Source organism: Exserohilum turcica, assembly GCF_000359705.1.
Source record: "Exserohilum turcica Et28A unplaced genomic scaffold SETTUscaffold_5, whole genome shotgun sequence".
In the NCBI taxonomy this organism is placed as follows: Eukaryota; Fungi; Ascomycota; class Dothideomycetes; order Pleosporales; family Pleosporaceae; genus Exserohilum; species Exserohilum turcicum.
Window position 1 is genome coordinate 1569334 of NW_007360266.1, and position 12386 is coordinate 1581719.

Below are 12386 nucleotides of genomic sequence, written 5' to 3' on the forward strand. Positions count from 1 at the left end.
TCGGCCAAAGTCTTACATAGCCTCGAGCTCACTAGACTCTAATGGAACAATAATAATACACTTCTACAACCCTCAAGCACCACCCGTTGTCTCTCGACCACTCGCAACAATCAATCCTCTTTCCGAACCATAGTCTTCTTTAACCGGCGGTTGCGCCCCATTTTCGAATGTAGTCGTCGTAGGGGTCGTCTCTACACGACAACTGTCAGCAAGTCTAATATCCAGTCAAACATTCCCGCAACTCACTCATTGCATCCTCCATCGACATCATGTCCTGCCCATCATCACCTTCATCATTTGAATAATGGTGCTGTCTATGCTTCGAACGAAGGGTATGTAGCTTTGTCCCAGCGCTACCGGCGCCATAACCGCTTCCAAGAACCCTAGGCATGTACTTGCGGAAGAAGGGTTTGCCAGCCGAGATACTAGCACAAACAATAGCTAAATGCGCCTCAGTCGCCCTAGGAACCTCACATTACTAAAGTCTCCTTCCCAATCAAACTCTGATCTGCACCTACCACCATAATTCTAATGGTATGGCTCCCCAGGATATATCCAACATGTGGACCAATCGCAACGACAGAATCAATCGTATTATGCTGACAATCACAATACTAGTCCATGTTAGCTGTTTGTAACTTCCAATGACGATACAACATACAATCCTCCTGTCATCAACAAGCCCATAATACCCACCTTCTGCCTCTTCGGCAGCTGGAGCGTCCTCAAAAACACAATGGGCAGGGCAAGAATGATGGTGTCTGTCGTGGCATTCATCACGCCATTGAACAGCGCAACCGGGACCCAGTCAATGCACGTCCCCCCCGTAATGCTCAGATCCCAGTATTTCGCTATCGGCCGACACGTGAACACCCACGAAAACGAGGTTATCAGGCTGTATGTAACTATGAATACCATGACGGTGTAGACGGCAATGCGGAAGCGCTGGTCGGTTATGAAGCGGAGGAAGAGGGTTAGGATGGAGAGCTTGGTCAGCATGATGGACATGCCGACGCTTGTTCCGGAAACAACTGCCATCTATAAAAAAAAAGTATCAGTCCATCTTTTCATTTGATCCCGCAAGGGAAGTCTACCTACCTTCATGAAATTCGGACTGAAAACCTGAAATGGAATATCCCATAGGTGTAGCCCAAGTCCGTACCGAATAGCTAGATTTTACTTTCAATAAAATTTGCCTCGTATCGGCGCAAAGGGCATAAGCTACCTACTGATAATGCTGACTATGGTGTACACCATTGCAAAAAGCTAAATGTCAAGCAGCATTGTTAGTCAAAAAAAGACTTGCTCGAAATTATATGGAAATAAGCTCTAACCCATGAGACAAGTAGCATGTCTACCGATAATTAGCTAAGTAACGTTGATAGGAACGAATGGCGGCACAGCTTACAATCATCGACCCTGATATTATGCAGAATAAAACGAGCAGTGTAAAACCGCAATGCAACAAACAACATGGAGGTGCTCATAAGAAGGATGTTAAGCGCAACAAAAGCATGCAGCCGCTTCGGCGGATTGGCAAAGTTAGGGGTAATACCTGGAGGAGGGGGTATCACACCCATGGGCTGGTCTCGCTGAGAAATGATTGGAAAGTACATCATCTGAACTAAGCAACAAACGTGGGGTGTGGGTATCTCGACGATATTTCCTCTCCGTCTTGGAGGAGACGAAAATATTTGTACGAAAAAGGCGTGCGTAGCTTGCTGAACTGCTGGACAAGGACGCCCCCTTCCCCTCCCAGACTTAAGAACCGTGGAGCAATCACACCGATCTTGGAACAATCAAGGCACACACGCCCGTTAACCTTTTTTTTTCTCCCTCCCTCGTCCACATTGAGGCGAGAACCCTGGTAATGCCTCCTCCTCCTCCTCCTCCCTCTCCTCATGCCACCCCCCCAGACGCCACTGATCGCTCACAACCATATTGAAGCCTGTTTTTGCCCATCTACGCCCCTCGATAACCAAGCCTGGAAGAAACCGAAAATGTATGTGCGTGAAATGATGTGCGTTCTTTTGGCGGCCATCCAAGGCAGATGGAGCCAGCCATTCACGCTCCACAACCAATGTGCCAAACCGTTCGGAATAACGCCAATAGGCTTAACTCTGCTCGCATCTTCAGCCCCCGATGTGTTTTGACGCAAGACACACAATGCACGCCACACTGGCAGTTGCTGTCATCCATTTTCCGCCATGCTTTAGCCTGAAATGACAGTCGTGCAAAATGCCTCTGGCACTCCAAACCCCGCCGCGCCTTGCTCCCGGGCAAATGGGATGTCGCGCCGCCAGCCCCCGAGACAAATCCGGGGCAGAATGCGGCCTAGAGTTTCCCCCTCCCCCCTTGCCGAAATGGCGACTTGTCTCTCCCTGGAATGGATCCAAGTGCACGCAGAGCTGAAAGGCAGAATGACTCGTTGCGCCATGGCCTGGATCTGCGTTCGCCGGACCCCAAATGCCTAATGCACGCCAAAATGGTTCTGGCATGGTGCAACAACCGTGGGTATCTGAGCACCAGCCTTCCACCACCTCCCCGCTTACCGACTACAAAGTAGGCAGTCGATGGCGTTGGGATGCGGCTATGAGCTTTCCAAAAACTCATGTGTCGTGAGTCAGCACAGCGAGATTGCGTGGCGCTGCCATGCATTCCGCTCCCGCTCCGAGTATCAAAACTGCGAGTCGCCGACCTGCCACCACCTCCGCCTCCCTCATGCTCTTTTCCTTCCGCACAAATAAACAGCCGTCCTGTCTCTTCATCACGGCCTAGAAGTTTCTCCAGGCGCTATCCCGCATTTTAGTTATGCAGCGCTAAAATGTCGAACTTGCTTTTTTTTGGCTTGCGCCATCCACGTAACTTAAGTAGTGCGTACTTAAGTATACTTAGCCTTGAAAATCCCATTGAGACGGTGCCGTGTTACTTCAGTTCTGCAGGGAACACCAAGTTTTTTGGGGGCGCAATTATAGCTTGATGATCTTGTTTGAGTTTGCGCAATGTGCCCAGTAGCTTGGAGGAGAGCACTGACATGGGCACTGGGCACTGGGCTCACGATTACCCTGACCCTCTGAATACCTTGGGGCTGTTCATAAATCTCCTTTTCGTATGCGTCAGCAATGTAGGCACCATGTAGAAGTCAAGAAAGAAGTCTTTTGATTAAGAACAGACACATCACTATTCAACGTAACTAAACCTAAATAGAGCTATATATTCCCTTTTATCTTTCTCATCCCGCAGCTGCGCAATGTCCTCACAATCACATGACTTTTTTTTCGTGACGCACAAAGCTGCTACGCACGTGACTTGGAACAGGACTTGGAAAAATGACTAGGTATAGAAAAAAACATGTATGTGTATATGTATCTACATTGCAAATCACAGCCAGGCACTGATATACCCAAAACTATGATGCAACTGCGCTAACAGTGCCTAAAAATTTTATATACAGAGAAGATATGTAAGGTGCGCGCGCATATTCCATGCGCCAACACCTCCGCCCCTATTCTACATTTAGATGAGCTGCATGTCGAAGCTCTTGACCGTCACGGAGCCACCGAGCTGCGAGGTAGCAAAGTTGAAGGCACCAAAGCGGTATCCAGTGAAGAACTGCCATGTGTTTGCCATGCCAAAGGCGGGGCCCAGCTGGATGAAGGTCTTGCCGTCGGTGCTGTACCAGAAGGTGTTTTGCCTGGCAGTGTTTGTGCCAAACGCAGGCGTGATGTCTGCTCGGATTTGCAGCCAGAGATCCGTCACGCTGGAGCCAAGTGAAGGGCCCGTGGCGGCTACCGTGCCGGTAGACTTTGTCGTCCAGTCCGTGTTGAGCGCCAGCCCGTTGACCATGACTAGCTGGCTGCCAGATGCCGTCTTGTGGACGCCAATGTACGCTGCCGTGTCGCGGAAGAGCACTGCTCCAGCACGGTCGCCGTTGGCCATCTTGCTGATGTCCAGACGGAAGGTTCCAGAGGACTTGGGCCCGAGAATCCGGTGGGTTAGCGTGTTGCGTGCGCTGTACAAGTCGCTGGTGACGGTTGCCGTCGATAGCTTGAGTCCACCGCTGCCGCCCAGGAGGCTCCACTTGGTGTTGTCGGGGTTGTGGTTCCATTCCCAGGCCGCGCCCAAGGCAGAGCCAGTGAACGAGTCGATGCCAGTAGGCGGGGGCACCGTCTTGCTCGTCTGGACGGGCATCGGGTATGATTTTCCCCACGCACCGTTCGAGTCCTTGACTACCGATGGCCACCCGTCCGCACTCCACGTGAGGGGTGCTGCCACGGGGATACGTCCACCAGGATACGAGTCCATGAATGCAACGTAGTAGAATTTTCCATCCTTGGTATCAACTATGCCGCCCTGGTGACTGAATCCGGCGTTGGAAAGAGGTCCCGAGATGCTGTTGACCAGGATTTTTGCCTCGTAGGGGCCCCAGGGACTCTTGGACTTGAGCACCCACTCCGCGCTTGCTGGCCGCGTGACAAAGATGTAGTAGTTTCCATTGACCTTGTACATGCGCGAGCCCTCAATGTAAAGGCCATTGGGGTCCTTGTACACTTGCTGGCTGCGAACTTGGGCCGTACCATCCTTGTTGAGTTGGGCCACTTGGATATTGGTGTTGCCGTACGCAACGTAAATGGTATCGTCGTCGTCGATAAAGATGCCGTTGTCGTAGTAGCACGACGCGCCGGAAATTGTGCCTCCAGATTGCCAGTTCCAGCTTGATACTTCACCGTTGTTCTTGCCGGCGCCTTGGCCATCCGACGTCCAAAGGTAAGTGTTGCCTGTCGATTGGACACAACCGACCCACATGAACTTGTCAGTCGAGTTTCGGTATCGGAGAGAGCTGGCCCAAATGCCTTTGACGTAGGCGCGGCTGGTTGAGCTCTCAAGGTTGTATTGCGAGCCAAAGTTCAGCGTGGGTACGCTGTGGGTAACAGGCGTCCAGTTGACGAGATCGTATGACTTCAGCACAGGAGCACCCGGGGAAAAGGCAAATGACGAAGAGGAATAGTAAAACACATCGCCAACGCGGAAAACATCGAGGTCGGGATAGTCTTCCCACAGGATTGGGTTGTTGAAGGTTGTAGCGCGGCTCATGAGCGCCGAAGAGTCGCCCAGCGGACTGGCGAGAGCCAAGCTCGCCACGAAAGAGAGAATCGCAGATACTGTAGTTGCGCGCATGATTGCAGGAGAAATCAAAAGAAAAGTCGCTAAGTACACGCATTCAACCGGTGCTGGTGAGGCCCCCGTGACGACTTTATGTGAACAACACACGGACGGTGGCGACGGTCCATCTCTAATTTCTCCACCTCACCATTGCCAATGCAGTGATGCTAAATCTAAAAGTTCCGAAACCAAATGAGAACATGGGGTAGTACCCGCTGCACATAGGCGGAGCACCAGCGACCGGCTCTCCACGAGCCTGTATCATTGGTGCAGCTCGGCGTCAATTTCTCCGACTGGACCAAGAAGCACCGAGCCGCTCCCATGCCTTTGTCATTGCCGGTGGCTATGTGAACGTCTATCAACCCCAACTCAAGCCTAATTTTGGCCGTTTAGAATGCATTGATTGACATGATGTACTGCTGGGACGTGCATGGCCAATGGCACCCGCACTCCAAAGGCATAACCCCGCACCGCATCCTCTTTGAGAACTCTACCTGAGGATGTTTCGGCGCATGGTGGAAATACGAGTTTCATGCGCCTTTTGTTCGGTTCGAGCAGCACACATGCAGGCTGCGCCTTTTATTCCGACCAAGTAACACCAGCAGGCTGCGCTATTTTTCCAGGCTCACGACTCTCTTCGCCAGGCAGCGGTGTGGCGGTTTCCAGAGACTCCACCGAGGCATCACGGCGAGCGTAATTCGACCGTTGGCCGACAGAAAGTCGCCCGCTCTGGCTTTCGTAAACAGACTCTCGACATGGTCTATGCGCAGATGGTTGTTTCATGGAAATCAAAGTGCCCGTTTGGGTTCCGTCCAGAACATCATGCCAGCAGCACCCGACGACTCTTCAGAGTCATGTCGTACGACAACCCAGTGAGAAGTGCCGCAATCTCAAAGCTCATGCGCGAGCAGGACCTGTACAGGAAGACGAAGGATCCGGCAGAGGCAGACTTGGATGGTGACTGCTGGGCTCGCGTTTTGTCCAGTGTCGGTGGATTGCTGGACATATTCCCGAAAATATGCAACACCTGATGCCAACGGCAATCACATCAAGAAAGCTTCGTCCGACCCGCTCAAAAAAAGCTTAACTTTACATCCTAATCCACAATGCATGCTTTGTTTCCGCGGCAATCACGTGAAGACAGTCTTCTGAAACATCGCTCTTAGATAAGGTCGATCACGCATACCCCTGCACCTCGTGTGCGAATCCCAGAAGCCGGCACCGAAGTTTGGTCCTGCGATCTTGTTGCGAAATCAGGGTGCGGGTTGCGAGATACGAACTAACGGGTAGAAATGAAACAAATACGCGTCAGCTCTAGCCTTCTTCACGTCCACTATATTCTTTGACATCTCCTCCAGGCCGTCTCGCTATAACGCCTTGGGTTAGACTGCCCGGAGATTTGTTGGCGTCTCCAGGCTAGCTATATTTTTCCAAAAGACGGCGATCACGTATCCGCAGGATCATCGGGTGTTAAGTTTCAGGGCCTGATTACGGTAAGCTACATAGCTGCGTACTACTTGCACAACGCATCCCTAAACTTGCGGAAGGACCTTCTTTAACACTTCTACCAGCCCTTTGATCTCCTCCTCAGTATTGTAATGTACCATACTGACTCTGGTCACACCCTCAGGCTCTAGCCCAAGGATCTCGTCACACAGCCTCTTCGAGTAAAAGTGACCCCACCTGAATCCGTAATTGCTCACTTTCTCCGCCTCGACAACAATCTGTTTGCTGCTCATGCCTTTGACAGTGAAAGAAATGGTAGGAACTCTGATCTTACTGTCCGTAGACGTAGATCCCAGGACCGTGATATCAGGGCGGGAGTTGAGGAAGTCGAGAAGAATGGTTTGAAGTTTTCCCTCGTGTTCGGTAATTGCAGGAAAAGCGCCGGAGAGATATGAGGCGATCTGGGGGATAGACTGAACACATTCGTAGCTTGAGCCTGCGAAGCCAATCTTGTCTTCGAGGGTCTTTGTGGGATTGAAGAAGTGTGTCATGGGCTTCATGTGCTGTTGTGCGGAATTGCTGGCATAGAGCACTGCGACGTGAGGGCCGTATACCTACGCCCGTCAGCATATGTCCGCGAACACCTACCGAGGATACTTACCTTGTACCAGCTGAAGGAATAAAAGTCCACGCCGAAAGCCTTGACGTCAACCGCACGGTGCGGTGCATAACTCACGCCATCCACGCAGAACAAAGCACCGGCTTCGTGTACCGCGTCCGCAATCGACTTGACGTCGTGGACCGTGCCGAGGATGTTGCTCACATGCGTGCAGGCAACAAACTTCACTTTATCGCTGAGGAGCGGCTTCAAGTTCTCCGCTGTGAGCTTCAGCCCATCTTCTTTGGAAGACATCCACCATTTGACAGTAAGGCCAAGACGCTCAGCCATAAAAAGCCACGGCTTCACATTAGTCTCATGTTCCATCTTGGAGAGAATGATTTCCGATCCTGCAGGGAATTGCAGCGAGGAACTGAGATTCATGAAAAGCTGCGTAGTGGAACTGCCAATTACTGAACACATCAGACAGTGCCGAGATTGTGACAAGACAAGTCACCTTACCTATCTCATCGCGACCAGCATTCATGTACTTTGCAGCGGCTTGGTAGCCCTGCTCGTATTTGGTGTTGGACTGCGAACCAGTATGGTACGAAGCACCCAACTGGACATTCGTCTTGGAAAGGTACTCTGTTATGCTTGATATAGTTTAGTAAACACACTCATGCAGGAGAGTTTGTCTTCTTACGTCTCAATTACAGATCCAAGTGCTTGGCTGCCACCTGCGTTATCAAGAAACACCTGGTCCTGCTGCAGTGCGGGGAAGCGCCCACGCGCCTTGGAGATGTCGAAAGTCATTGTGTAAATTCGAGCGGCACAGAGTAGAGAATGGAGTGACGATGAGAAGATTGTTTATCAGTGTGCTCAACTGCTAGACTTAAAGTAAAGTATACCTATGCTAGCCGCACTGATAGTGCGGGGCTTTGCTGGATGTAGCAGGTGCTACAGTAAGCTGTGACGCCATCGCCCCACGTCGCTCTCGTATTCATGCCACCTATCTCTGAACACAGGATATGTAATGAAGCATCAAAGTTCAAACCTCAGATATATAGCTTATGCTGATGCCACCAATTCACGCGCGTCTTCTTTGATCAGTCACCACCAGGGGCCACAAATCTAGCCAGCCCCTCCAAAATAAAGAACGTGTCTATGCGTGGACTTTTTGAAAATGCTAGATAGCAATTTCTATGCTATCAGTTACATACGCTAGCATCCATATTCTTCTCACTTCTTTGGAGTTCAAGTTGAATCCACGGTAGATCAAAAATATTATCGTTGCGGAACGAATTAGCCTTCATGATCTTCTTCCGGCAACCGTAAAAGCACTACAGAAAGTTGGCAAGATGAGTTGAAAGAGCATATATCCTCAACAAATTCCTATTCACTATCCAGTAATATCCGTCAACGCCTTCTCCAAACGGCGAGATTGATTGTACATGAATGATACATAAACGGCTTCGGATGGAGAAGAATGCTACCGAGCCACGAATCTAAAACCGCCGGTATGCCTTGTCTATATCACTCCCATCCACGTTCGGCAGACTCATGGAAACTTTTCATGTCTATCCAATATACCTCGTTTTCGATTCTTCCTTCCCACAACCACGTCGATCTTGTTCATACGGACCGAGACCTCAACTCCAAGGCGGCTTCGAGGCATGTGCGCAGGCGGTTACGGTAAAGCGACGGATCTACTAAAGCGTGTTTCGCCTTTCGAGAGCGATTTCGTTGCGTCTTTCAAGATCTTCAAGGTTATTGTAAGTCGAGCTGTGTGGCATTGTTGTGAATATTCTTACCAGTCTCATATCCGCCCCTTATGCGCTGTCCACGTAACTTCCGGTGTACAGCAAAGATGATAGGGATGCATGTCACAAGTAGGGCGACGAGCGCGATAACAACTTCTGCATTCCATGAAGACATTTGGTTAGGTCGAAGGGTCGAAAGGAGGTGGACTCACTAGATGATCCACGAAGTGTTAATCCTACTCTGGTCTTTATCAACTGTTGCCCTCCCGTGACTACAGAATTCAGGATTTGCATGATTGGCTAGTGACATTGAGGCCGGGGGTTCGGTGATACCGGCTTGGATGGGGGCTGTGACAAACTCAGATTTTGCTTGATTGGTCAATGGTGCCGAAAGAGGCGTTCAACACATGGCAATGCGTCAAGCCCAGCCGCACGTTCTCGGGAATATGCATCTACTCCAAGTCCAAGTCGGTCAGTGCATACTCAGGTTTTGCATGGTTGGTCAAAGATGCCTTCAGCCCACGGCAGCGCTAATAGCCTTGCTGCGCATTCTCAGGTTTTGCATCATTGGCTGGCTTGCTGAGCTGAGCGAGGACATCTATATATCTACCTCCCTCCGACATTCCATTGCCCTACTTCCTACATCTTTTTTCCTCGATACTCGTTTAACTCTTCTGAATACTCTACTCATAATTTTCCAATCATCCGATCTACCTTGTCTATCCAACAACAACAATGCATCGTACAACAAGATATCTCGCTCCTAGAATCGATAAGGCGACTTGGGAGCAGCACCGAGAGACCATCACCCGCCTCTACATCAATGAAGGTCGCAAACTCAAAGGAAATGAAGGAGTAATGCATATAATGTCCAGGGATCATGGCTTTTCCGCTACGTAGGTCATTGCGCTGGTACGCTGTACAAGGCTAATACATGTCGTCTTTTAGCGAAGCGCAGTATGAAGCCCGCTTTCGACTCTGGAACATTCGAAAGAAAATCAGGAATCGAGAGTGGAATGTCATTCTTCCACAGTTGGAAAAGAGAGCCCAGGACGGCAAGCAAACCCAGATTGTGCTCAACAACGTCGAACTTAACGAGGAGCGGATTGCGAGGGAGATAAGTCGGCGCCTTCCGAACTGCAATATCGATCCGGGGAAACCGCAACGTAAGGGCTGATGTTAAACGCTTAAGGTTAAATTTAACTCGACTTTTAGAGCCTGGCCTACTATCTCCTGTCATCCAGATGAAAACTCCACCAAACACGGCCGATTATAACGGAGACGCTGCCATGCCTAATGCGAGCCCCACAAACGCCTTGGTTGTTACACCGATACAAATGGGAACATCCGCATTCAAGAATTGGAGGGAGCTTTTATCATCCCTGAAGGTGATTAGAGCATCATGCGATCTCAAAAAATAGAATATGGTCTTGGATCAGCTTGCCGAAGTTTTTGCCCCATTTCATTTACATCGTTATCCAGAGGTCGAGAAATTGATTCTTTCGCCAGAACAATGGCAAGAATATTTGACCCCGTCTGATATATATTCAAAAGTCCAGATCTGGTTCAAGGGGCTGAAACAATGGCAAGAAAGATGTGAAGATGAGAAGATTGCTGACCTCATGAACTCCAAAGATGTGGAGTTCCACCAGTATATAACTTTCATAACGCACTGTACTAAAATGGCGATGAGGGTGACCTTTGGGGCACTTGGAAGGGGACCTTGGATCTATGGATGGTTTAGAGAGACAGGTATTTCCACAGAAGAATTATCCCCATCTCAAGACTTAAGTTTCTGCAATTGCAGCCCATTTCTCACGGAGCTATTGTTTCAACCTCCTGTCATGATACTACGGAGATGTCCTGAACATGGTTGGAACGGTACTTTTAGAATCGATGTAGAAAACCAAGCTTAAAAAAGGTTCAAGTTCGCAAAAGCCTGATAATTTGAGTAGTTGAAAGGCAGTTTTTTTTTCGGGAAAAGAATCAGAACAATAACAACAACATCAACAATAAGAAAAAGACGCTTTATCAATACAGATCAACACGTCTCCTTCCTCAAACCCCACTCTTCAAGTCCTCAGTATCTAATTCATACACCCCACGCACACCGCTCGCCCACACCACCACCACCACCGCTTAAAGAACGCGAGAATACTACACCCACCACTTCTCTACCTCGTAACAGCATAAAAAACCCCAATTCGAAGTAGAGCTCTTATATTCCCTCCCGCTCTCCGGTCAACACCACCGCTGTCCTACATCTGACATGAAATTAGCCAGTACATGTCTACTGAAACCAAGCCGGGGAATCCCTGCTCGCACGGCTACGCAGGGGCTACAGATGCGGCAACGAGAAGCTTTGCATTCAGATGTATGTTGCTATGTAGTGCAATGAAGAGCAGTGTTCTTCCTTGCACATTCTTAGACTGTATCCAGGATAAACTCATAGGATTTATGAACACGCATGATATCATTGCAGAACAAGGGGTCTATTACTCAATCTCTCATGTTCATATTCATATTCATATTCATTACCCCGCATTTCCATTCCCCTTCCCGTTCCATCTGGGTATCACAAATCTCCTCCCCACCATATCGAGTTACCTACGTCGTCTCCGTCGCCAACTTGGTCACCTGGTCCAAAAACGCCTTACTCTCCCCAGCCGCATTCTTCAGCACCTTATCCCTCAGATGATCCACCTGCTGGCCCGCAGCCTTGGGCGGATTCCCCTGCGCAGTCTGGATCCTGGATATCTGCATCGCGAGAAAGAACTTGGGTACTTTGACGCCCTGAATCGGGCCCGCGACGCTGCGCAGCCCAGCCTCGGTCGCAGTGTACACGTTCAGCGCGTCCTGGAAGGTTGCGAGATCGGTTTTGGCGAGGGGCGTTGCGGTTTTGAATTGCGCGAGTGCGAATTCTAGCGGTTGCTGCTTGGACTTGCTGAAGTCGATTTTGGAAAAGGTTTGGGTGCCCGAGGTTACGTCTGGTACGTTGTCGATTGTTTTGGCCGTCGTCGAGCACGTTACTTTGTCTTGGATTGCGGCGACGGCCGTGGTGACTTCGGCGGGGAGCGCCGTGTTGCCAATGACGAAGCAGGCTTTGGCTTGACGGGGAGTGTTGTTGTTGGCGGTGGGCATGGCACTGGTGAGGCTGGACAAGAGCGCAAAGGCGGTGATGGCGTTGGTATACATCTTTTCCCCTTTTTCAACCCGAGTATAAAACAAATCTGGGTATTTGAAATACTAAAAAACGGATATGAAATAGAATGATATAAAATAAAATGTCAGCCCTGGCCGGAGGGTGGGAAAGCAAAAAAATGTAGCGACTGGAAAGAAACGCAGAGAAACGATACTGAAGCAAAGCAAAGCAAATTCTTGCCGAGCATTATCATGCTTCTTATATAAACGCGTGC

The 12386-nt window shown here is 49.8% G+C and overlaps 6 protein-coding genes across 6 annotated transcripts; 1 reads left to right on the forward strand and 5 right to left on the reverse strand.

The window, feature by feature from the left end:
- Positions 1-191: 191 nt before the first annotated feature.
- SETTUDRAFT_33705 (uncharacterized protein) lies at positions 192-1257 on the reverse strand (the record flags this gene model as incomplete). Its single annotated transcript, XM_008030631.1, has 6 exons — positions 192-214; positions 247-425; positions 519-599; positions 662-1038; positions 1099-1169; positions 1230-1257. The coding sequence occupies 6 exons, from the start codon at positions 1255-1257 to the stop codon at positions 192-194; spliced, it is 759 nt and encodes a 252-aa protein (XP_008028822.1).
- A 2259-nt stretch (positions 1258-3516) lies between these two features.
- Positions 3517-5178, reverse strand: SETTUDRAFT_33706 (glycoside hydrolase family 43 protein; the record flags this gene model as incomplete). The annotated part of the gene is made up of 1 exon (XM_008030632.1): positions 3517-5178. The coding sequence occupies one exon, from the start codon at positions 5176-5178 to the stop codon at positions 3517-3519; it is 1662 nt and encodes a 553-aa protein (XP_008028823.1).
- Positions 5179-6695: 1517 nt separating this feature from the next.
- SETTUDRAFT_43203 (uncharacterized protein) lies at positions 6696-8035 on the reverse strand (the record flags this gene model as incomplete). The annotated part of the gene is made up of 4 exons (XM_008030679.1): positions 7914-8035; positions 7730-7863; positions 7271-7680; positions 6696-7223 (listed from the first exon to the last, which is right to left on the reverse strand). The coding sequence occupies exons 1-4, from the start codon at positions 8021-8023 to the stop codon at positions 6696-6698; spliced, it is 1182 nt and encodes a 393-aa protein (XP_008028870.1). The 5' UTR covers positions 8024-8035.
- A 558-nt stretch (positions 8036-8593) lies between these two features.
- SETTUDRAFT_164801 (uncharacterized protein) lies at positions 8594-9156 on the reverse strand. The gene is made up of 2 exons (XM_008030940.1): positions 9022-9156; positions 8594-8969 (listed from the first exon to the last, which is right to left on the reverse strand). The coding sequence occupies exons 1-2, from the start codon at positions 9143-9145 to the stop codon at positions 8920-8922; spliced, it is 174 nt and encodes a 57-aa protein (XP_008029131.1). The 5' UTR covers positions 9146-9156; the 3' UTR covers positions 8594-8919.
- A 549-nt stretch (positions 9157-9705) lies between these two features.
- SETTUDRAFT_155943 (uncharacterized protein) lies at positions 9706-10391 on the forward strand (the record flags this gene model as incomplete). The annotated part of the gene is made up of 3 exons (XM_008030941.1): positions 9706-9866; positions 9919-10136; positions 10186-10391. The coding sequence occupies 3 exons, from the start codon at positions 9706-9708 to the stop codon at positions 10389-10391; spliced, it is 585 nt and encodes a 194-aa protein (XP_008029132.1).
- Positions 10392-11577: 1186 nt separating this feature from the next.
- SETTUDRAFT_94313 (uncharacterized protein) lies at positions 11578-12165 on the reverse strand (the record flags this gene model as incomplete). Its single annotated transcript, XM_008030942.1, has 1 exon — positions 11578-12165. One exon carries the CDS (start codon positions 12163-12165, stop codon positions 11578-11580), a length of 588 nt encoding a protein of 195 aa, XP_008029133.1.
- Between the last annotated feature and the right edge of the window lie 221 nt (positions 12166-12386).

Excerpts from the sequence above, each read along its gene's own strand:
- SETTUDRAFT_164801 (XM_008030940.1), bottom strand. The coding sequence starts at position 9,145 with ATGTCTTCATGGAATGCAGAAGTTGTTATCGCGCTCGTCGCCCTACTT. Across the intron at positions 8,970-9,021 it reads AAGGGGCGGATATGAGACTG|ATCTTGAAAGACGCAACGAA; the intron begins GTAAGAATATTC and ends ATAACCTTGAAG.